Source organism: Arachis hypogaea, chromosome 15, assembly GCF_003086295.3.
Source record: "Arachis hypogaea cultivar Tifrunner chromosome 15, arahy.Tifrunner.gnm2.J5K5, whole genome shotgun sequence".
Taxonomy (NCBI): domain Eukaryota; kingdom Viridiplantae; phylum Streptophyta; class Magnoliopsida; order Fabales; family Fabaceae; genus Arachis; species Arachis hypogaea.
In genome coordinates, this window is record NC_092050.1 from 128,013,124 (window position 1) to 128,038,524 (window position 25,401).

Sequence of the window (25,401 nt, forward strand, 5' to 3'; positions counted from 1 at the left end):
AGTCAATTTTATTCTTATATATCGTTATGTCTACTATTATATCAATTTTACTAGAAGTTGGCTGTTTTTTTTGTTTCACAAATTCTAGATAAATTTATTTCGATAATTAACATATTAGCAATGTATAGATATGTTATTGCTCCGTAATTCTTAATAAATTTGGAGTAGGGTTTGGAACCTGTTAAATAAAAAAAATTTGCTAAATCCACATTGTTTACAAAATTCTTTTAATTTTTTGTATTGTATTCTATTTTTAGATATTGTTATTGGTCAAAATTGATCATTTAAAAATTAAGTTAAAATGGTTATTTTTTACAATAATTTGAGAATAAAATATTATTATAAATAATTTTATTAATTTTATTTAATTTAATTAATAAAAAAAAGTGTTAGGCAAAAAAATATATCGACTCCCAACCTGCTACGAAATGAAATGGTCTAATATTTTAAGTCTATTTTAATTTGGTGGAGCGGGGTGATGGCCCCTATTTTAGATAGGTCTTGGTAGAACTACTCATTTTGTCATCCATATTAACACTCATAGCTTTTTGTACTCTCTTATGACTTCCTCCGCACTCAAATCATCACGAAGCAATTAATCTATAATTTTTTTTCGAAGAACATTCATCATATTAGTATCTTCTTATTCCCCAGGTTTCGCCAATTTCTCAAAATCAAGACCTGTTACGGCCTGGCCCAAACCATTTACGGGCCAGCCCGACCCGGGCACTACTCGACCCGAGCGGTCGGGAGTGAGGCGCTCAGCCACCGACCCGGACACGCGTCCCTGACACGCGTCCCTGACAGCTTCGTTACAGCTGTGTAAGGAAGGTCTCGAAGAAGGTGGGCCTGTCCTTGCAGGGCCCACCTCTGACACGGTATATATGAGGAAGGACCTACCCTTCCCCCAATGTACGTCACATACCACTCACCCTTTTTGCCTGCACACTTTGCTGACTAGAGCGTCGGAGTGTCTTTGCAGGTGACACCCCGCTCCTCACGCGAAGTGCTCGGGACATCATCTACTCCAACCCAGTAAACCGGAACCAGGCGAGACCTCCCCCTTCATCAATCGGACTCCCGATCCGAATCGTCCGGTACCCGACCAACCGAACATTGGCGCCGTCTGTGGAGACACAAGTCGCCTGAATGGATGTTGTACTGGGCCCAGGAGGAACAGGCCATGAGACCGAGCGCAGAGGGGAACCCTCCGTGACTTCCTCCCGACAACGCGTAAGGTCCCCTCCAAGACGAACCACCCGATCTCCCGAAAGACGACCCTTCGGAGGAACTGGCGACAACAGCGCCAAAATGATCCAAGAGCTGCGACACAGGATGCAGGACTTGGAACGCCGGCTAGCAGACCGGGAGCATGACCAGCACACCCCAGAGCCAAGCCACTCTCGTTCTCACTCGAGGAGCCACTCCGGACGTACAGCCAGCCCACGAGCTGAATCCGAGAGCGCCGGAGAGAGAGGACACGTAAGAAGACGCCGCGACCCCATCATCTATACCAGGTACGAGAGGCGGCGTACCACGGGTCGTGACAGCGAGGACACTCGTCGAGAGGACGACGAAGGAAGAACGACGAGAATGCGGGGACCCGTGATAATGGGAGCAACCCCATTTCATCGTTCCATCCTCGAGGTCCGGCTGCCAAAACACTTTGACAAGCCAACGGACATGAGGTACGACGGAACGCAAGACCCGCTGGAACACCTCACGGCCTTCGAAGCCAGGATGAACCTGGAGGGAGTGGGAGACGAGGTAAGGTGCCGCACTTTTCCAGTCACCCTGGCGGGACCTGCAATACGATGGTTCAATAACCTCCCGCAGGGCTCAGTGACCGATTTTGCGGACATCAGCCATGCCTTCCTAGCCCAATTCACGACTAGAATTGCAAAAGCGAAGCACCCAATCAACCTGCTTGGAGTGACTCAGTGGTCTGGAGAGCCGACCAGGAAATACCTAGACCAATTCAACGATGAGTTCCTGGAAATCGACGGGCTGACGGACTCAGTTGCAAGCCTGTGCTTGACAAACGGACTTCTAAACGAGGACTTCAGAAAGCACCTCACCACGAAGCCGGTGTGGACAATGCAGGAGATCCAATGTGTAGCTAGGGAGTACATCAACGATGAGGAAGTCAGCCAAGTCGTGGCCGCCAACAAACGGCAACCCTCTTACAACCAAGACCGGCACCGCGGGAGCGGAGAAAGACAGAAGGAACACGCCAGGGACGGCGGTCCGAGCAAGGCACCCAGACCGTTTCCTCGTGTCGGGAAGTTCACCAATTACACTCCCCTCACCGCACCAATCATGGAAGTTTATCAACAAATTGTCGAAAAGGGGATCTTGTCTAAACCCCGACCACTGAAGGAGCGAACAGGGGGAAACCGAAGCCTCTACTGTGACTATCACAAGGGCTACGGGCATAAGACGCAAGACTGCTTCGACCTAAAGGACGCACTGGAGCAGGCCATCAGGGATGGAAAGCTAGCCGAGTTCTCCCACCTTATTAGGGAGCCGAGGAGACGGAACCGCGACCAGGAAGGCGAAGACAAGACCCAGGCAGCAAAGCGACGCCAAGAACCGGAGGACAATGACCACGACCTTACCATAGTGAACGTGGTAACGGCGAGAAACGCAGCGCCTAGGTCCAAGTCGGCACATAAGAAAGATGCCAAGGTCCTGGCGGTTTCTACATCCTCTGCGCGAAACCCCAAGAAAATTCCATCCATCTCATTCGGCCTGGAGGACCAATGGTTTAACGAGGTCGCGGAAAGTCCCCCTATGGTCATTACGGCCAGAGTGGGAACTGGCCTCATCAAATGGATCCTTGTAGATACTGGAGCGGATTCGAACATCATGTTCCGCAACGTGTTCGACGCCTTGGGTCTGCGGGATGCCGACTTAAAGACCCACCAGCACGGTGTTGTAGGGCTTAGCGACCACTTCATCAAACCAGACGGGATAATCTCCTTGCCGACCTCCGTAGGACAAGGTCAGGGGAGAAGAACAGTGATGGCCGAGTTCGTGATCTTACGAGACTCCACCGCCTACAACATCATCTTAGGGAGGAAGACCATCAACGACCTAGGGGCAGTCATCAGCACTAGAATGCTGATAATGAAGTTCGTAGCTGAAGACGGGTCGGTAGGGTCCGTAAAAGGAGATCTGGAAATGGCAGTCACTTGCGACAACGCCAGCCTCTCCTTAAGGAAAAAATCTAAAGAGGCATCAGGGGTGTTTCTCGCTGACCTGGATGCCAGAGTTGACGACAAGCCCAGACCCGAACCAGAAGGGGACCTGGAAAAGTTTAGGGTCGGGAACACGGAGGAAAAGTTCACGTTCGTGAATAGAAACCTCCCCCATGAATTAAAAGAGCCTTTGATGGAAATGATCAGAGCCAATGGCGATTTTTTTGCCTGGACGCCCGCCGACATGCCTGGGATAGACTCCCGACTCATGTCGCACCACCTAGCCATCAGACCGAAAGCCAAACCAGTGGCTCAAAGGAGAAGAAAAATGTCTCAGGAAAGGGCAGAGGAAGTGGCCAGACAAACGGCCAGCCTCCTCAAAGCGGGGTTTATCCGGGAACTGGACTATTCGACCTGGCTATCAAATGTGGTCCTGGTAAAAAAGCACAATGGGAGATGGAGGATGTGTGTAGACTACTCTAATCTCAACAAAGCATGTCCCAAGGACTGCTACCCCCTCCCCAACATTGATGCACTTGTTGACGCGGCTGCGGGGTACCGGTATCTGAACTTCATGGATGCCTACTCCGGCTACAATCAGATACCGATGCACCGGCCAGACGAGGATAAAACGGCGATCATAATGCCAGGAGGGACCTACTGCTACAAGGTGATGCCTTTTGGCCTGAAAAAGCGGGGGCAACGTACCAGAGGCTGATGAACAAAATATTCAGCGATCTCATTGGCAAGACGGTGGAAGTCTATGTGGACGATATCCTCGCAAAGACCACCCGACCTGATGATCTCATAAGCGACCTGGAGAACGTGTTCACATCCCTGCGACAACACGGCATGAGGCTCAACCCGCTTAAGTGCGCCTTTGCCATGGAGGCCGGAAAGTTCCTGGGGTTCATGATAACCCAAAGGGGAGTGGAAGCCAACCCTGAAAAGTGCCAAGCGATACTCCAGATGAAGAGCCCGGGTTGCATCAAAGACATTCAGCGGCTGGCGGGAAGGCTCACCGTGTTGTCCCGATTCCTCGGTGCATCGGCAGCAAAAGCCCTGCCCTTCTTCAACCTGATGAAGAAGGGAATAGCGTTTGAATGGACTCCTGCATGCGAGGAAGCATTCAACCACTTCAAAGAAATCCTAGCAGCACCCCTGGTGCTCGGAAAGCCCAGAGCTGGAGAACCACTCTACCTATACCTAGCCATAATAGAAGGAGCACTTGCAGCGGTGTTGGTACGAGAAGAAGGGAAGGCCCAACAATCGATTTATTTTGTGAGTAGAGCGCTGCAAGGGACAGAACTTAGGTACAACAAGCTGGAGAAACTGGCACTAGCACTCTTGACCTCTTCCCGCAGACTATGACAGTACTTCCAAGGTCACCAGATGGTCGTGAGAACGGACCAGGAGATTCGTCAGGTGCTCCAAAAACCTGATCTGGCGGGAAGGATGATGACCTGGGCCATCGAGCTGTCCCAATATGATCTAAGCTACGAGTCCCGACATGCGATTAAGGCGCAAGCAATGGCAGACTTCCTAGTGGAAATAACCGGAAATCCAACCGAGGACGCGGACACACGATGGAAGCTCCATGTGGACAGAGCCTCTAACTAGACGTCCCGGGGCGCCGGGATCATCTTAGAAAGCCCGGTCAGAGTCATCTATGAACAATCGGTTAAGTTTGAGTTTCCCGTATCAAACAACCAAGCAAAATACGAAGCCCTCCTAGGGGGCTTGGTTCTAGCTCGGGAAGTCGGGGCCACGAGGTTGGAAGTATGCAGCGACTCGCAGGTCATCACCGCGCAAGTAAATGGAAGCTACCAAGCCAGAGACTCGCTGCTGCAAAAATACTTGGAGAGGGTCAAAGAGCTGAGCAAACAATTTGAAGAGGTCACGGTCCAACACGTTCCGAGGGAAAGGAACACATGGGCAGACCTCCTATCCAAGCTAGCGAGCACAAAACCTGGAGCCGGCAACCGATCCCTCATTCAAGGCATCACCAAAGAACCAGCAGGTGCCCTCCACCTGACCAAGATGAGCCCCTTCTGGATGGACTCCATCGTTGATTTCTTGCAGAACAGCAAACTCCCCGATGGCGAAAAGGAGGCCAAAGCGATGAGAAGGGAGGCAGCCAAATACACGACGATACAGGGAGAGCCATTCAGAAAGGGACTCAGCCAACCCCTATTGAAGTGCCTGCATCCCGACCAGATGGACTACGTGCTTAGAGAAGTCCACGAGGGATGCTGCGGCCACCATATCGGGGGCAAAGCTTTAGCAAGGAAGCTCATTCAAGCTGGATATTACTGGCCATCAATGATGAGAAACTCCAAAGAATTCGTAAAAAATGCGCCAAATGTCAAGAGAATGCCAACTTCCACAGAGCACCAGCTTCTGAACTAAGTCTACTGACGTCCTCCCGACCTTTCGTACAATGGGGAGTCGACCTCTTGGGACCCTTCCCGGTTGGTCCAGGACAAGTCAAACATCTCATCGTTGCTGTGGACTATTACACCAAATGGATAGAAGCCGAACCGCTGGCCAGCATATCCTCATCTAATTGTAGAAAGTTCATGTGGAGGCAGGTGATAACCCGGTTTGGTATCCCAGAAATCGTCATCTCGGATAATGGGACGCAGTTCACCGATAAGAAGTTCGCAGAATTCCTCACCAACCTGGGTATAAAACAGAAGTTCTCCTTGGTAGAACACCCCCAGACGAATGGGCAAGTGGAGTAAGCAAACAAGGTCATCTTGCTAGGCCTTAAGAAGCGGTTGGATAGCAAAAAAGGTGTATGGGTCGATGAACTCGCCTTGGTTCTCTGGTCCTACCGAAAAACCAAGCAAAACTCCACGGGAGAAACCCCTTTCCGCCTGACGTACTGGATTGATACGGTAATACCCGTGGAGATCGGTGAGCCGAGCCCACGGTTACTTCTGAAAGGAGTAGAAGAAGCAGTGGAAAAAGACCTGGTGGACGAGGCCAGAGAAATGGCCCACTTGTCGGAGGTAGCACTGAAACAAAGAATGGCCCTACGCTACAACACTAAGGTACTCAGGAGGGAATTTGAGGAAAAGAACCTCGTATTATGACGCAATGACATTGGGCTACTGATTCCAGGAGAAGGAAAGCTGGCGGCAAATTGGGAAGGCCCCTACAGAGTCAAAGAAGTGCTTGGCAAGGGCGCATACAAACTGAAGAAACTCGACGGCAAAGAAATTCCGAGAACATGGAATGCAGGTAACTTGAGGAGATTTTATTCTTAGCTCGGGCACGCCGGCCAGATGGCCCGATAGGCTTAATAATTTACTTTAAGCTCAATGATTTACTTTTGTCAAGTGCCTACCATGTCAGTATACTTGTTTAATTGACGATCAATGTTTACTTGTCTAAATTCTTCCATCTATTATTCCCCAATATGTGTCCCACAACGTCATGTCCTTTTGAGCATGGTAAATGGGACAACAATACAGCAACCCGGGACTGATCACCCCGGAAGCCAAACAAATCAAAGCCATAACAAACAGCCGCGACAATATCAAGGCCAAGACTTGGTTTCGCCCAAGTTACCGGCAAAACGGACACACGCGATAAGTCCACACCGACAAAACGATAACAAGATAAAGAAAACGCTACTAAATAAGCGGATAAAGACGATAATCAGAAGCTGACCAAGCGACTATTAAAGTATAGCAAAATAAGTTCAACAATGTTCTACAAATCCATGCAAAAAGCACAAGGTACAAGAGTTCACTTTCGGGGCATGTCAACAATCTTGCCATCCTGAATTGTTTTGAAAACCCAAATAGCCAATGTATCGAAGTCTGGAACCACGATCTTCACCTGGGCCTTGAGAGCCTCTTCGGTAATGAAAATCGCGTTCTTTCCCTGCTCCTTGACCGTCCTATGTTTCTTTTTGAGCTCCTCAACCTCAGCTTGAGCGGCTTTTGTAATACCCGGTCTAACCGAAATTAATTAAATAATGAGTTAAGTAGGAGCGAATATGGTTGGAAGATTTGGCAATTGGAATTTGATGATTTAAATATGATATTTGGATTCAGTGAATTTTTCCGAGTCGGAAAACATAGTTTTCTGCGTAAAAGCGCGCAGTGAAATTTTGACCGGCAGTACCGGCTGAGACCTGTCTGGTACTGCAGCTGAGAAAATTGATTATGAGTAAATAAGATTAAGAAATGAGGAATTATAATTAGGAGAGGTAGAAATATTTGAAGTGCGATTTAGAGCGCTAATCTTAAAGGTTTTGGTCCAAAAATTGGGCCAACGGACAAAAATAAATGAACTGGGCCTAAGTGGGCCCAAAACCTAACATATATAAACATTAGTTATGAGCATTTCAGCTCATTTTTACCCTAAAAGAGAGGTTGGGGCGCTGAAATAGAGAAAAGAGAAGAGAAGAGAGAAAACCTAACTCTCTTTGATCTTCAAACCACCATAACTTGAGCTACGGAGCTCCGATTGACGAGCCGTTTGCGGCCACGCATTGCTCTTCTTATCCTCTACAATTCTATCTAAGTTTGGTGGTGAGTATTTCATTCATCTCTGCCCAGTTTTCGAAATTCCCCACTGTTACACATTTTTGGGTAGTTAGTGTTGAAATCTTGTGATTTTGGGTGTTTAGGGATACTCCAACATGGATTCTAAGTGGGTTCTATCCCTACTTCATATGGGCTGAGATAAGAAGTGCTCAAACCCTTGTAATTTATCATTTTTATGAGCCCTAAGTTGATGTATGTATGTGATATTGGTTATGTTAGTGTATTTGGTGATGTTGGTGTACAATTGGGAGATTGGTATTGCTTGAGGAGCTTTGGTAAGGCTTGGAGCTAAGGTTGGTGAAGAATTCCAAAGAAGAGGCTCAATTGGTTTAGCTACAAGAGGTACGGTTTAAGTTTCATTTAAGTACCATGTGTTGTGATGAGAATTCCTAGGCTAGATGCCCCTAGGATTAAGTTTGGATTATGTAAATGGTTGGTGCTAATATGCATAGTTAATATGTAACGTGAATTAATGATTGGGTTGAGAATTGTGTGACCTTGTATGCTTGGTGTATTGAGAATTTGATGTACTGGGTAATGAGTATTGATTTTGTGGTTTATGCATTTAAATTGTGAAAATTGGGCCGGAGGCCGTGAATTTTGGGCCGGAGGCCGGAAAGAGGTAAGAAAGGTAAGTCGATGTGTGCATTGTATGATGGCACAAGTGATTGGATGAATTTCAGATAATGAATATATAAATGATTAGGTTGGTTATTGAATAATAAGGTTTGAGAAGTTGAAGTGTGGAATTTGGTAATTTTGGGTGAATTTATGTAGATGAGGTATGTTTAGTTCGGTTGAGATATATTATGTGATCATATATGTGATTATGATTATTGATGCCTTGATGGTATGATGATGCATTAGAGATATGTATGTTGTGATATATGCTTGGGGAATGATTAAGGTTGATTTGTGGGTGAAATCACGTGATAGTGAGTATGATATTGATTATGTATAATAATGGTTGATTGGAAATGATATTATTGGAAATTGGGATGAGGAAGGATGTATGACATGATATTGTGTTTGTCCTTTAGCCATTTGATTGAGAAGTGTTAAAATGGTTGGATGTGGTTTTGGGAATTTTTGGTAAAGTGTCAATGTGTGAGTTGAGGATGGCTTGATGTGGATTTTGGTACATTTTGATTGATTTCAAAAAGGGTTGAAATTGGCATGTTTTGGTTAATTTTGAAAAGAGTTGAAAATTGCTTGTTTTGAACATGGCACCTTGTGGTTTTGTATGAAAATATAGTTTTTGGGCACATTTTGACGGGACATAACTTGGACTACGAATCTCTATTTTGTGCCAAATCTGTTTAGAAATGAAATTGGATCCGGGATGTCCATGCCGTTCGAAGAACGGGTGAAAAATGATTTAAAATGAGAAAGTTATGTCCGTCGGAAGATTGGGGGTTGAATCTGTAAATCCTGCAGCTTTTAACTTAGAAAATTTTTAGCAGAATGACCCTCCACGCGTAGGCGCACTTGGCGCGTACGCGTTGTTCTTCAAGAAGGCACCATCCACGCGTGCGCGTGGTGTGCGCATGCGCGTCGATGCGCTGCACCCAATGCCCAGCTATTTTCCAGAGAGTTGTGCCAGAGTTATGCCAGTTTTGTGCCTGGACGCAAGAGCACCCACGCGTACGCGTGGCTGACGCTTGCGCGCCGTTTGGATATTTTTCAACCTGCGCGTTCGTGCGTATGACGTTTGCGCGTCGATGAGTTTTTGGCCATCTGCGCGTGCGCGTGGAGTGCGCGTACGCGTGGCCCTATTTTCATGCCAAAGATGGTTTTTGAGTTTTTAAAGCCAAATCTCATACTTCTAAGCCTCCAATCTCATCCCTTAGGTATTAAATCATTATGATATGCCTAGCAATGAGGAAGGAACTAGGGGATGTGGTAACTTGCGAGTGAAGCAAGGGAAAAGGTTATGATCAATGATGATCAGATATGATTATATGAGATATGGAGGGTGACGGTGGAAGTACCGTGTAAGCCATGAGCCGAAAGGCTATAATTATTGATAAATGGCCGGTTCTTGATTGAACCATGGGCCGGATGGCTGAGTTATTGCTGGGTTACGGCAAGGCCATTATTGTTTATGGCTGAGTATAAATGCCTATATAATTAATAAATGAATGTGTTACATGGATAACAATGAAAAAGGTTGAAATGTGATGTGTGACCCCGGGTAGTAGGCAGTGGCGTTGTCCACTTGCTCCGGGTATGAGACGGGAAAGGAGGATTATGATAAACGAGTTTAATCGTGGGGTTTTGAATAAATGTGTATTTGTGATACCTGGGTAGTAGCAAGGGTCGTGGTTCGTCCCGCTTGCTCCGGGTCATTGTCTGAGGATTGATAATAATGAAGGGTGATTATGAATAAATGTTTATTTGTGATACTTGGGTAGTAGCAAGGGTTGTGGTTCGTCCCACTTGCTCCAAGTTAATGTTTGAGATTTGGTAACAATGAATGTTGATAATATGAATTGAGATTGAATGAATATATGTTTGAGATGCCTGGGCAGTAGCAAGGGTTGTGGTTCGTCCCACTTGCTCCGGGCCAATGCTTGAGATACCTGGGTAGTAGCAAGGGTTGTGGCTCGTCCCACTTGCTCCAGGTCAGAGATTGCGACGCCTGGGTAGTAGCGGCAGTAGTGGTGAATCCACTCGCTCCAGGTTGAGCTTTTAGACACCCGCCTGGGTAGTAGCCGCAGTAGTGATTATTTCACTGGCTCTGGGTTGAGCGGGCAGTAGCGAGGGGGTTGTAACTCAAACCTACTTGCTCCGCAAGGGGTGTTTCTGTCCAATGGTTAGCTACCAGGACATGTCAGGTTGGCTATATAACCGACAGATGATATCATCAGCCATAGGGCAGGCATTCATCATTTGCATATATTTGAATTGTTTGGGTTTGCCATTTGTCTTGGATTTCTACATCATATATGCCATGTTACCTGACTATATGCTACTTGTTCTACTTGTATCATGTTTGTGTATTACTTGCCTATATTGCTTGTGTTTGTACAACTGAGAGGCCCCTCATGCTGGTGTCGGTGGGTGTGAGGGCTGTTCTTGATGGGATGAACTGATGATGCGATTGCATGATGATGTATTGATATAGAACTGCTGAGGCAGAACAACTGGTGATGGTTTTGCTTATGATTCTGAGTCTGATTCGTGGAAGAGTCAGCGAGTTGGGAAACATGTGAAACATGAATTGAATTTAGCACTCCCTTATGACAGTTGCCTATTCATGGATTAGCGAGAACCTAGGATGAATAATTGGTGAAGAAGTTTAGGATGCTTAGTGAGTTTTTATTGCAGTACATTGAATTTATTTGGCACTTTTACCGTACTGGGAACCCATGGGCCCGGGGTTCTCATTCCGTATATATCTCTTGTTTTTCAGATACAGGTCCAGGTGCTCAGAAGTGAGCTATGGTACGTTTGAGAGACGGCGAAGATCTTTATTTTCTCTACTTTGTGTTTTGATTAGAATCTCTCCACCTTTGTTTTGGAAAGTTTATATTATGTATTGAACTCTTTGAATTTGCCTATAGAGGCTCTCATGTTTCCTTCGGGAGAGATTAGGATATACTGTTGTCATCTACTTTCATACTGTACCCTAGCCGGCCTAAACTTCGCGGGTCGCGACTAGTGCCTACTTACTTATGTTATATATATCTATCTGTTATCTATCTCTTAATCTCCTCTACGACTTGTCCGTATATCGCGTTCGGCTTAGCAGTTTAACTTTTCGTTGTCAAAACGTGAGTGATACGTCTTCGCGATTTTATTTCTACTCTTTTCAGGCTTCTCGATTAATACTCCTTTCGAAAATTACCTATATTTATTTATTAAAAATCCACCTGAGAGTCGTACCACCGTAATATCATTGACTTATGACTCGAGCATAAGGATTTGAATATTAGGGTGTTACAGCTTTAGACGATGAGATGGCCGCGTCACGCTCCTTTTCCATAGCAACCACCCGACCTTGCGCGGCACTAAGCTGGCTCTCTAGAGTCATCTCCCGCTCGGTTAAACGGGAGACGGTGGCATCGAAAACCTTCAATTTCTCCTCAGAGGACGCAGCCTTCTCCTCGGCATCCTTGCGCCCCTTCTCCGCCGTGGACATTTGTTCCTGAAGCTTTTCAACTTGGGCTTTGAATTCGTTGTTGGCCTTGGCAGCAGTTTCGAGCTTCCTTCGCAATGATTGCATCCCCGACAACTCGAACTCGGCCTTCCGAGCTATTACCGCTCCGCGGAGAAGCGTGCGATACATCCACCTCGCCTGCGCTGCAAGCTCGGTGCCGAGAAAGTGATCTTCTGTGCCAGGGATCAATTGGTTGTCAATGAAAGCCCCAGCGTCAAAATTCCTCTCCATCACAGTGAGAGTTCCTTCCAGGCTAGAGGATGCCCTCTGCCTCTTGGGAGTGGGGATAAGCTTCAAGTCGTCATCTTCTTGGCGGGTAGAGGACGAGTGCCCAATGCCGGCCATCTCCTCGGGAATAGAAGATGCTCGCGCCCCGACAGAATTCTTGTCGGACATCTTGGTATCCCGAGGTGAAGGCACAGCCTGATCATTCTTTTCTTCAGAAGGGTCTTTCGGCTCCCTGGCAACCTTCTCGTCAGCCTTCTCCTCATCACTATCCTCCAAGAAGGCCTTATACAAACCCTCGAGCCCGGTTACCGAAGCAGACATCTCCACTACAACAGACAAACAAATACGTCAGTCGTAAAGTCGGAAAAACCAAATAAAATGATAAACAATGCGAAAGCACAAGACAAAGCAGCTCACAAATATAACTCCTAGCGACCTCCCGTTCACCCATAAGGTGGTGGGGGTTCACATGGTTCTTTCTGAAAACTGTCCATAACACGTCGGCAATTCTCTTATTTACAGCAGACATTCCCTTATAGGTCAACTTTATGAAGGTGTTAGACCCCGCCCCGAAGCTCCAGTACGTCGGGATGAGGCGCTCCCCCTCCAACGACAATCAGAAGGGATGGTGACCTTTGGCAGGATGGACCTTGAAATATTTATCCTTGAACCCATGATAAGAGTCCTCAAACAACCCAAATATCCTCCGACCCTGGGCGGATCGGAAAGATAAGAACCCTTTCCTCGCTTTCCCCTCCTTGGAAGGATTAGTGAGGTTGAAGAAAAAGAGAAAGACGTCCACAGACACCGGCAGCTCGAGATATTCACACACCATCTCGAAACAGCGGATAGAAGCCCAACTGTTCGGATGCAGCTGCGACAGCGACACGGATATCCGGTTGAGAAGTGCCATCTGGAAGTCAGAAAACGGGATGCGAACGCCCACCTGGGTGAACATGGCCTTGTAAAACTAAATCCAGTCGGCAACCCGGGAGGAGTGAAAATTAATTTCATACAGCCGTTCATTGGGGGCAGGAACGAAGACGTCATAATTGGCCTCCTCGTCTATCCCTCCACACAGATACTCGGCTTGTCGGAACTCCGTCAACTCCCCCTCGTCCATCTGATTTGGTGAGTCCTTCACATCGGAAGTCACCTAGGCGTAGGGATCGTAATTTGCGGCGGTAGTAGAAGCCCGAGAAATAATGTGAGGTATACCTACAGTGGGGGTACCACTCCGTTAGTCTATGAGGTCGGGAGTCCGGAAAAAGCCCAGAAACTATATTCGCCCTATTCAACAGTTAAGATCAAGCATGGCTAAAAATTATCTATCATGCAAGCTACCTAAAAGCCTACCCTGGAATGGTAACCCCCCTAACGCACCTACTTGGCACTAAAAAGTTATCTATCAACAAAAATCAAACAAAATAGTAAGAACAAGGAGCAAACACAGACAACAAACATACAGTAATGAAGCAGAAAAGAGAAGGGATCAAAGATTACCTGAATTGGTTGCGAAAACTTGGAAGAGAAAAGAGATGCACAAGGATGCTCGAACGAAGCTTGGGGATATTTGGGAGTGTACAAGAAGAAAATAGGAGAAGCAAGAGTGGAAGAGGAAAAGAAAAGGCAAACTATTTAAAAACCGCTACGCAAAGCGCGAAAGGACCTGCGGCAAAATGGTCTTTGCACGCGGGATTTTCCAACCCATTATGAGCATTTAATGCTCGGCGCGAAGAATGAAGCGACGAACGGTCACCTCAGCAACAAAGAGACACGCGCGCAGGAGGCACGTCCCTCCCACGGGTAGCCGACCTGGTGGCAACGCACGAAAGAAGAAGTGACGCGCCGCCAACAACCCTCACGATTATTGCTGGCGCGTCGGGGGCACTGTTACGGCCTGGCCCAAACTATTTATGGGCTAGCCCGACCCGGGCACTACCCGACCCGAGCGGTCGGGAGTGAGGTGCTCAGCCACCGACCCGGACACGCATCCCTGACACGCGTCCCTGACAGCTTCGTTACAGCTGTGCAAGGGAGGTCTCGAAGAAGGTAGGCCTGTCCTTGCAGGGCCCACCTCTGACACGGTATATATAGGGAAGGACCTACCCTTCCCCCAAGGTACGTCACATACCACTCACCCTTTTTGCCTGCACACTTTGCTGACTAGAGCGTCGGAGTGTCTTTGCAGGTGACACCCCCCTCCTCACGCGAAGTGCTCGGGACGTCATCTACTCCAACCCAGTAAACCGGAACCAGGCGAGACCTCCCCCCTTCATCAATCGGACTCCCGATCCGAATCGTCCGGTACCCGACTAACCGAACAAGACCCTTCTTTGATTTCTTTAGTTTTTTGACTTTCTTTTGGTAGTTCTTAGTTCTGAGATAAGATTGAGAATTTATTTTTTACGACAACAATTTCAGATACAACATTTTAAATATATTCTCTACTTTATCCTTCCCTTTTAACTCCTTCTAACTACTTAGCATGAGCTATATCATCTTGTATTTCAACATGCACTTATTGCACATTATTAGTTTGTGTATTTTTAGATTGTGCAACAACTTTCTCTTTCAGAACAAGCACTTTAGCAGCTTGTGCTCCAGTAAGTTATGAAGTAGGAACCTCAGCATCAATTTTTTAAGAAACTTCAACTTGCTTCCCTTGAGTGATAGGTTGGTTAACTGACAATAATGAGATTTTTTGTTGCAAAATGAAAATAGGATATTCATGAGACATGTACTGTGTTGGCACATTATAAATATAAAATTAGTAAAGTTATTTTTGTAAAAGTTAAATAAAATAAAAGGATATAAACATTCCTTCCTTATAACTATAGAATTTTAATGGTAAAAAAACAGAAGAATTATTTACCTTTAATTAATGGATGATTCACATTAAAAAAATGCATCTATAAATTTAGCCTTCTTAATTCAATTTAATTCAATTTAATTCAATTTAATTCAATTCATCCAACAAGAATAATATTGAGTTACATAGAGAAATATTTTCTTTGAGAGATTTTCTCCTGTATTTAGAGAGAGGTATATTCTCCTTTTATCAAGAAAGAGTGTCAATATAATCTTCTTGTGATAGAGAGAACTTGTAATTCATAAAAAAATTATTTTATACAAATTTTTAAATTTTCATCTTTATATTTTGCTACTCATTTGTTTGATACCTAACAGTAGTATCAAAGTTAAAGGTTGCTGATTAATAATTTTTTCTTTTGCTGTGAGTTTCCGCATATAAAAAAAAGTGGCAGTAATGTATGAGATTCTAAAATTCAATGAGAGTAATTTTTTCTTATGAAAATAAAAAATATAAGAAATTTAAAGGAAAGACAATTGCGTGGCAGCAATTGAAGGTAGACCCACTGAGATTACATATGAAAAATGAAAGGAGATGGATGACAATACTTTTGCAAACTTACACTTGGCACTAAGTGATTTAGTTCTAGGGGAGCACACGGATTGGATCGGATCGGATATGGCCAAAATTTCGATCCGATCCACACTAAAATCATCGGATCAGATCGGATCCAATATCTGCAGTTTTTAAGGTTGGATCCGATCCGTACATTTGCAGATCGGATCGGATCGGATATATTCGTAAAATACAAAAATATTTTTAAGAGCTTATTTTTATTAAAAAAAATATCAATAAAATTTATTTTTCTATTCTTTTAAATATGTTTACTTTTAAAATAATATTAAAATACTTTTTTTAAATAATCAATTAAAATAATACAACATATATGATAATTATTAGTTGAAATAAAACATAAAAAGAATATTTACTTATTTATTTTTTTATTTTTGCGGATACGCAGATATGTGGATACCAACACAAAATCCGCAATCCGATCTGATTAGTGTGCGGATCCGATCCGGTCCGATCCGAAAGCCTTGCGGATCGGATCCATATCTGCAATTTTTGGATCGAATTCGGATAAACACCGCGGATATGCGGATCGGATCCGATCCATGAACACCCCTATTTAGTTCTGTAAAGTGTAGTAGAGAAAATGACAGCAAAATACATTTAGGATGCTCTCACCACAATATATGAAGTCAAGTCACTTCACAACAAGATATTCTTAAGGAGAAGACTTTATACTCTTTGAATAAGTGAATCTACATCGACAATAGATTACATCAACAATCTGAATACACTATTTTTTCAACTCTCATCGTTGGATTACAACATAGCAAAAAATAAACGTGTAGAGCTTCTACTTAAAAATTTATTGGGTTCATATGATCAACTTATCATTAACTTAACCAATAATATTTTGACAGACTATCTTTCCTTTGACGATATGACTGCTACAATTCTTGAAGAAGAGAATCTAGGTGCAAGAATAAAGAAGATAGATTAGAGAGCCCAAAGCAAGCAAAGGCGTTGTTGATGACGAGAGAAAGATCAATGGAGCGTGGTTCCAGTGGTAGCCAAAATAGACAAAAGTCATAAGGAAAGAAGCAATTCAAATGCTACGATTATGGTAAGAGAGGGTACTTCAAGAAAGATTGTCGGAATAAGAAGAGTATAGAGAAGGTTTCAGAAGGATCAAGTTCTCAAGGATGTATTGCAAGTACCTCTGATGATGGAGAAATCCTGTATGACGAAACAACAATTGGTTCTAAAAGCAGCAAACAATCTACGGATGCTTGGATTGTTGATTCAGGAGCAACCTATCACATGACTCCTCATCGTGATGAGTTTTGTACATATGAACGAGTCATAGAAGGATCTGTGTTCATGGAAAGCGATCATGCCTTAGAAATTATTCGAATGGGTACTGTCAAAATAAAAATGTTTGATGGTTCTATTTGTTCACTTCAAAAGGTAAGACATGTGAAATACTTGAAGAAAAATTTGGTGTCGATTGGAAAATTGAATTAACTTTGTTGCAAGACGCATATTGAAGGTAGGAACTTAAAAGTTGTTAAAGGTGCTCTTATAGTAATAAAAGCAGAAAAGATTACAGTAAATCTATGCATGCTAATGGGAGATACTTTGTAAGAGATAGAGGCATCAGCTGCTTCAGCAAGCTAAGAAGAAATAATAATGACATGGCATCGCAAACTGGACCATATGTCAAAACGAAGCTTGAAATTTCTTGTCGAAAGTAGTCTCATTTCTGGGCTCAAATCGCTAAACTTATCATTTTTTAAGCTCTGTGTTACAAACAAGCAACATAGATTGTTATTTGATAGATCAACTGCTTGGAGCAAGCACATATTTGGTAGATCCACTTTGGGCCCACTTTGGTTGAGTGCTTCGTCTAAGCCTGGCGTTTAACTTGGAGAATGGGCGTTGAATGCCAGTTAGGGGGTGAATGCACTGCTGCCTTGCTCCCTTGGTGGTGTTGTATGCCAGCTTTGGGCGTTCAACGCTGGGATTGGTCCTTCTTGGGCATTGAACTCCAGATGTGGGCGTTCAACGCCAGTTATGGGCAATGATCTGGAAGAGAAGCATAGACTATTATATTTTTCTGAAAATCTCTAGAAGTTAGCTTTCCAACGCCGTTAAAAACGCATCAATTGGACTTCTGTAGCTCAAGATATGCTCATTAAAATGCACGGAGGTCAGGATTAACAACATTTACTATCCTTTCTTCATCTCTTAACAAGACTTTGCCAATTCTTGCAAATTTGCCCAAAAATCACCTAAAATCATAGAAAAAATACAAGAACTCAAAGTAGTATCCAAATATGATTTTTTTTTGCACTAAAACATACTAAAACTTAATAAAATATAACAAAAAATACTAAGAAAATGCAACGAAAAAGTGTATAAGATATCCACTTATCACCCCTATTCTCGGCATGCCAAAAGAAGGCGAGCCCTTGTTCTTGTATTTGGATGGATCAAGCCATGGCGGCTGTCCTCATCCAGTGTATTTTATCAGTAAGGTGCTCCAAGGGACGGAGCTAAGATACACCAAGTTAGAGAAGTTGGCATATGCTCTAATGATCTTGTCTTGAAGGTTGAGGCAGTACTTTCAAGGTCACCCGATCACTCTAAGAACTGATCAAACCATTCGTCAAGTTTTACAAAAACCCGACTTGGCGGGCAGCATGATGACATAGGCGGTCGAATTATCCCAGTACAACCTGCAATATGAACCTAGACATGTGATCAAGGTCCAAGAAATGGCACACTTTCTAGTGGAAGTGACAGGGGATTCGCCCGGGAACACGGACACATGGTAGAAGCTCCATGTTGACAGAGCCTCCAACCAAGTGTTTGGGAGAGCAGGGATAATCATTGAAAGCTCAGCAGGAGTGATTTATAAGCAATCAATTAAGTTCGACTTTTCGGTTTTTAACAACTAGGCGGAGTAGGAAGCCTTGATAGGGGGCTTGGTCCTAGCTAAAAAGGTTGGTGTATCGAGAGTTGAAGTCAACAGTGACTCTCAAATCGTGACCTCTCAAGTTAACGAAAGTTACCAAGCCAGAGACTCCTTACTTCAAAAATATCTAGAGAAAGTGAAGAAGCTATGTGAGGATTTTGAAGAGGTAACGAGTCACCATGTACCTAGGGAAATGAATGCCAAGGTTGACCTCTTGTCAAAACTGGCAAGCACGAAACTTGGCGCAGGAGACCGATCTCTGATTCAGGGGCTAGTGACTGAGCCATCAGTAGCCCTGTGTGTAACCCAAGTGCCGAATCCTCCTTCGTGGATGGACCCAATTCTTCGCTTCTTGGAGGGTGGGGAACTCCCTGGAGATGAGAAGAAAGCTAGAGTGACAAGAAGGGAAGCCGCTAAGTATATGGTGATACAGGGACAACTAGATAAACGAGGGCTTGACCAACTCCTGTTGAAATGCCTACGCCCCGACCAAACGAACTACGTCCTAAGCGAAGTCCATGAGGGGTGCTACGGACACCACATCGGAGGAAAAGAATTAGCTAGGAAGCTCATCAGAGCTGGATATTATTGGGCCACAATTATGTCGGATGCATAAGAATTCGTTAAAAGGTGCAGGAAATGCTAGGAAAATGCCAACTTCTACAAGGCTCTGGAAAGGGAATTAAGCTTGATGCTGGCCTCCCGACCTTTCTCTCAGTGGGGGGTCGACCTCTTGGGGCCATTCCCGGTCAGCCCTAGGCAAGTCATGTATCTGATAGTAGCCATCGACTATTACACTAAATGGGTAGAAGCAGAGCCACTGGCCAGCATATCATCGGCAAATTGTCAGAAATTTATATGGAGACAAGTGATCACCAGATTCAGAATTCTTAAAACCGTGATGTCGGACAATGGACCGTAGTTCACAGACAAGAAGTTCGGGGAGTTTTTCTTCGGGTTAGGGGTTAAGCAGAAGTTCTCATCGGTAGAGCACCCACAGAGCAATGGTCAGGTAGAAGTAGCAAACAAAATCATCCTCAAATGGTTGAAAAAGCGACTTGATCAGAAGAAGGGCTCGTGGGAAGACGAGGTAGCCTCGGTCTTATGGTCTTATAGGACAACACCCCAGTCCTCCACCGGAGAAACACCTTTTCGGCTTATCTATGGAGTAGACGCAGTAATTCGAGTGGAAATTGGGGAGCCGAGTCCGAGGTTACTCCTCGGCGATGGTGAAGAAGCAGTAGAGAAAGACCTGATTGATAAGACAAGAGAGATGACCCATTTGTCAGAAACTGTATTGAAGCAGAGAATAGCGTTGCGATACAATGGGAAAGTGCTCGGCAGGAATTTTGAGATAGGTGACCTGATATTACGGCGCAATAATATTGGGTTACCGACATCAGGAGAGGACAAACTAGCAGCAAACTGGAAAGACCCATACAAGTAAGAGAGGTTCTCGGAAGGGGCGCTTACAAGTTGGAAAGGCTAGGGGGATCGAGGTCTCGAGAATGTGGAACGTAGCAAATTTGAAAAGGTTCTACTCGTGACATGCAACCCATCGACTTTGCGGTTCTCTATCCTAGTACCTTGTTTTTTTTAATATGTTTTGAATATGTTGCATTTACTGTGTATTTAATTGAATTGGTACTTTCCTTATTCTGTTACTAACGTGACTATTTTCCCAACCGTGTATATATTTGCTCATTTACTCACATATTTTTTCTCACGAGAAGTGTGATTAGAGCCTAGTAGGGCCTATGATCGAAAATCACCATTGACCCAACGGCACCTCGGGACTGATCACCCCAGGAGCCAAAGAGATCACAAGTACCCAATATAGTTAACGATTTAAAAGCCAAACGGGGACACGACTAGCAAAATAACCAAACGTTCAAACGAATGAAAATGGTTAAAAGGGAAAGGCACGATAATGGCCTAACAATAGTCTCTCACAGCAAAACGATAAGCAATTCAAGTTCAAAAAACTACAAGTCCAAAAGGATTATTTACAAAACAAGGCGCTACATCGGCCCAGTTAAAAGAAGAGTACAAAGTTTGATTGCCAAAATTACAAGCTACTTTCTCGAAATGTCGACAATCTTGCCATTCTTGATCATCTTGAAAGCTCCGATAGCTGAGGTATCGAAGTCGCAGGACAATAGCTTCACTTGAGCTTTGATCGCTTCCTCGATACCCTCGATCACCTCTTGAGAATTCTTAATGGTTTCCTTGTTCATTTTCTTAAGATTGGCAGTCTCAAGCTTTGCGGTGTCGGCAGAAGCAATGGCTTCGGCTAGTTTCTTCTCCAGGTTGGCCACCTTGGCCTCCGCCACTGACACCCGACCCAATGCGACACCCAGCTGGTTCTCCAAGGTCATCTTCTGGTCAGAAAGGTGGACCACCATCCCATTAGAAACGTTCAGTTTCTCCCCCGTGTCTGCCAATTTAGTCTTAGTGGTTTCCATCTCGGCATTCAAACTGCCAATTTCACACAGTGTCGAGCTGTACTTACCATCCAATACCCCAGCCTGGGCCAGAACGGGTTCTGCCTTCCTTGCGATAGTTGCAGCATGGAGCATGCAACGGTAAACCCACTTAGCCTCTCTATCATGGAAAAGTCCTCAGTGCCCGGTAAAAGTTGGGAGTCAATGAATCCTCCAGCATCGAAGTTTTTTTCCATCACGGTGAGTGCCCCCTCTGGGCTGGACGTCATTTTTCTTTTCCTAGGATTCTCCACGATGGTCAGGTCGGGACCCGTTTCGTACACGGGTATCTCCTCAGATCGGAGAGTTGCACCAGCACTAGTGCTGACATTTTCCTGAAGTGGCGGTTGTGATTAAACTTCGGCAATAGGGGAAGGCGGAGCCCAGGTAGAAGGAGTTTCTGAGCTGTCGCCACTATTCCCGAAAGGAACTGAGCCATTAAGTTACTGAGACCAACTTGCTCAGCCGCCATAGAAACTAAAACAAGAAGGCAAATATAGTCGTTACCCAGGGAACATGTTACGAATAATATACAAGTTGAAGCAAATAAAGGCGATGGAAACAAGGAAGCCCATTTAAACTTACCCACGTAACTTTTACTGGTTTTCTGGTCACCCATTAACAGATGTGGGTTGAGGTTATTTTGGCCAAAGATGGCTAGCAGTATATCGGCGATATTCCGGTTTTGCTGACTTAACCCTTTGTAAGTACTTTTTATTAAAAAATTGGCCCCATCACCGAAACTCCATTAGGTCGGCATATGGCGTTCACCCTCTAGGGTTAGCCAGAAGAGATGCCAACCTTCAGCGGGCCGTACTTTGAAAAATTTGTCCTTGAAGCCATGGAACGAATCTTCGAACAACCTGAAGATTCGTCGACCTTGCACGACTCGGAACGACATGTATCCTTTTTTATGTTTCCCTTCTTTCGAAGGGTTGGTCAGAAGGAAGAAGTAGAGGAAAACTTTTACAGAGGCTGGGAGCTCCAGGTAGTCGCACACCATCTCAAAACAGCGGATGGAGGCCCAGCTGTTTGGGTGCAACTGTGATGGCGCCACATCACACTAGTTCAAAAGAGAAATGACAAAGGGGGAGAAGGGGAACCGAATCCCCAAGTTGGTGAACATGGGCTTATACACCCACAACCAATCGGCAACCCAGGGAGTATCCATGTTTATATGGCAAATGCGTTCCCGACCTCCAAGAACGAATGCCTCGTAATGTTCCTCCTCGGGACTGCCTCCCCACAGTAGATCAGAATTACAAAATTCCTGGAGCTCCTTGAGTGTTATCCGGGAAGCCGTATCCTTAACATCGGAAGTGACCCAAGAATAACGATCTACGGGAGTTCTCGGGACGAGGCGCTGTGCCATACCTACAGTGGGGGCACCACTTAAAGTTAAACTCGGAGGTTGAAAAACCTGAGGAGACGGAAACTAATGCTGCGTTTTGCTATGTCTCTATTGTAAACTAATCTATGATCAGTTAGAGGCCAAAATCGATTTACCTAATGGTAACCCCCTGTAACCTACCTAACAACAGTGTAACTCAAACAAGAACAATCATAAACAATGAAGAAGGAATGCAGTAGCAGTGGCAAAAATAAAAGCAGAGCCATGATTGCCTTTGAAAAGATGAAGGTAAATGAAGCTTACCAGGAAATTGAAGAAAGAAGAAAGATGAACCCAAGGAATGCAGCAGCACTTGCAGCGATTGAATCAGGAAAGAGGAGAATGAAGAAATTAGCGATGAAGACAAAGGATTAGGAGAGGTATAAAGGAATAAGGAGCGAAGGGGAGAATGCAGAATAGTAACTGTCAGTGGAAAGCGTAAAAAGTCAGGGGCAAAATGGGCTTTTCCCCCCAAATTTCAAATTAGCCATAATGAGCATTAAATGCTCGACACAAGAATCGAGGCGACGCTTCCAGTAACGGACGAGGGTAACTCACGCGTTGAGGGCACGAATTCCATCACGGACTCCCGACCCTAGGAGAACTCGATCGAGGCAGAAACGAGTAGATCAAACGCGCTAACTACGAGCTCCTATGCCCGCAGCTAGCACGTTGGGGGAACTGTTCCGGCCCAGCCCACCAGCGACCTAGGTCCGGATGCGAGTAACCGACCCGATAGATCAATCGACCCGAGCTAAGAGGTGACCCGCACGTCATCTCTTCATCCACGTGGAACCTGGACAGCTAGCAGAAGTTTTCAGACAGGTGGGCCTGGCCACAAGGGGCCCACCCGAGTAGGGACTATAAAGGGGGAAGGACCTACCCCTCCGCACAAGTACGTCACCTACTCTAACCTTAAATCGCCGCCTCTTGTATAAATACCGACTTGAGCGTCGGAGTCGTTGCAGGTGGCCCACCACATCGTCACTCCGCTGATCTAAGCGAGCATCCTCTTCTAACATCTTAGTTCACGCCCAGGTCCTAACCCCTTCAAGTCTCTGCTCCCATTCCAGTTCGACCCGACCTACCGAACATTCGAGCAGACGAACAAAATGTATCACTATGTTTAATATATAATATACATTTAGTAGGTAGGATTATTAGAAGGAGATTTTTAAGAGTAATACAAGCATCATAATAACTTGGATTAAACTAATTTTTATTTTAATAACTAAAACTAGTAAAGTAGAATTTGAGACACATAAAGTGAATTGGACAATTTAAGAGCAATGATATACCATTTACTTATGAAATAATTATTTTTAATTTGATTAGCCTATATGTAAAATGAATATAGTAAACTTTCAAATTGAAAAGTTCTTGTTGGTCAATATAAGTGGAAGAGGTTTAAATTAATGTTAATACCAATAAGGTGACTTGAATTTTTATTTATTTATGTCTCTTATATCCTCTTGACATAAATAGTACTATTATTAGCGGTTTTAGCCTTTAGGATTTCTAGTGATGCTATAAATTTTTATTTAATTATGTTTTGATTAATGTTATGGATTGAGGTTGGTTGGATTTGTGAGAACTATTAAAGTAGATATATGTCTAATTTTAGAGAAGATTATGTCAATTTTCTTTTTAAATAATTTAAATGTTGAATGATTTGTGTAGTTTATACATATGCTTATTAGTGTTAATAATACATTCTTTTTGCAGACATGACGACAGGTAGTAGAGATAGACCTAGTGGATCTCATGGTTGTGGTAGAGGGAGAGTTTTCACCGAATCCCCTGTGACTGTTCAATCCTCGCCCTCTACCCTCCGACTACCCCGTTGACCCTTGTGACGCCACAGGCGGGTCCAGCGGACCAACAGTTCATCATGGTCCCAAATCTGAACTACATGCCTTCGTCTGCTACGCCCTCTATAGATTTAGCGACAGAGCACGCGGTGGGTGATTCCCCGCCTGTCATCTGACTCAGAATTTGGCCCAATGGCATGCATAAGTACATATGTTGATGGAGGAACTTGTACACAAACAATAGAAGATTCCTGTGTATTGTGACAGTTAGAGTGCCTTGCACATTGCAAGAAATTCTACCCTTCATTCAAGAACAAAACACATTAAAATACAATATCACTTTGTTCGGAAAGTATTTATAGAGGAAGGGAGTGTGAATATACAAAAAATTCATACTAAATATAACTTAGTAGATGCCATGACAAAGCCAATCAACACTCGTAAGTTTGAATGGTGGAGATTCTCCTATGGCCTATTAAGTACATGAGCAACATGAAATTATGAGACTTTTAATACCAAAATTAACTTTAAGTAGGAGATTATAAAATTAGTAAAATTATTTTAGTAAAAAATTAAATAAAATGAAAGGATATAAACATTTCTAACTTATAACCATAGAATTTTAATGATAAAAAAAAGAAAAAAAATATTTACCTCTAATTGATGGATGATTTATATTAAAAAAGTGCATCTATAAATTGAGCCTTCTTAATTCAGTTTAATTCAATTCATCCAACAAAAATAATAGTAATTTTGAGTTGCATAACATAGAAAATTTTTTTTGAGAAGTTTTCTCCTATATTTAGTGAGAGGTGTATTCTCTTTTTATTAAAAGAGAGTATTATTGTAATCTCTTTGTGATAGAGAGAAGTTATAATTTTAAAAAAAGTTATTTTATATAATTTTTTTATTTTTTATTTATATATTTTACTGTATTATTTGTCTAGTATCTAATAATAAAGACACATTAACAGGGAGTGTTTTGTCCTACAAATAAAAATTCAGAGGGATTACAAAAGAAAACACCATTTTTTTAGAGTATATTATCCAATATTTCTTAAAAATTTGTAGTGTATTTAGTTTGTATTTTTATTTTTTTTATTTTTAATATTTTTTATTTTTAAAATTATATGAAAGGAAAAAAATATGAAAACAATAAAATTTTATTTTTTATTTTTATTTTTGATTTTTTTATAAAATTCTGAA

At 43.8% G+C, this 25,401-nt stretch overlaps 3 protein-coding genes across 3 annotated transcripts; all 3 read left to right on the forward strand.

Moving 5' to 3' along the window:
• Nucleotides 1-1,149: 1,149 nt before the first annotated feature.
• Nucleotides 1,150-3,918, forward strand: LOC140179312 (uncharacterized). Its single transcript, XM_072218035.1, has 2 exons — nucleotides 1,150-3,636; nucleotides 3,802-3,918. Exons 1-2 carry the CDS (start codon nucleotides 1,150-1,152, stop codon nucleotides 3,916-3,918), a joined length of 2,604 nt encoding a protein of 867 aa, XP_072074136.1.
• A 14,786-nt stretch (nucleotides 3,919-18,704) lies between these two features.
• Nucleotides 18,705-19,127, forward strand: LOC112748860 (uncharacterized). The gene has a single exon (XM_025797105.1). It carries the CDS (start codon nucleotides 18,705-18,707, stop codon nucleotides 19,125-19,127), a length of 423 nt encoding a protein of 140 aa, XP_025652890.1.
• Nucleotides 19,128-19,277: 150 nt separating this feature from the next.
• LOC112748862 (uncharacterized) lies at nucleotides 19,278-19,958 on the forward strand. Its single transcript, XM_025797106.1, has 2 exons — nucleotides 19,278-19,349; nucleotides 19,434-19,958. The coding sequence occupies exons 1-2, from the start codon at nucleotides 19,278-19,280 to the stop codon at nucleotides 19,956-19,958; spliced, it is 597 nt and encodes a 198-aa protein (XP_025652891.1).
• The last annotated feature ends 5,443 nt before the right edge of the window (nucleotides 19,959-25,401 follow it).

Excerpts from the sequence above, each read along its gene's own strand:
- LOC140179312 (XM_072218035.1), top strand. The coding sequence starts at position 1,150 with ATGGATGTTGTACTGGGCCCAGGAGGAACAGGCCATGAGACCGAGCGC. Across the intron at positions 3,637-3,801 it reads GGCTATCAAATGTGGTCCTG|ATACCGATGCACCGGCCAGA; the intron begins GTAAAAAAGCAC and ends GGCTACAATCAG.
- LOC112748860 (XM_025797105.1), top strand. The coding sequence starts at position 18,705 with ATGAATGCCAAGGTTGACCTCTTGTCAAAACTGGCAAGCACGAAACTT.
- LOC112748862 (XM_025797106.1), top strand. The coding sequence starts at position 19,278 with ATGTATCTGATAGTAGCCATCGACTATTACACTAAATGGGTAGAAGCA. Across the intron at positions 19,350-19,433 it reads CACTGGCCAGCATATCATCG|TTCACAGACAAGAAGTTCGG; the intron begins GCAAATTGTCAG and ends AATGGACCGTAG.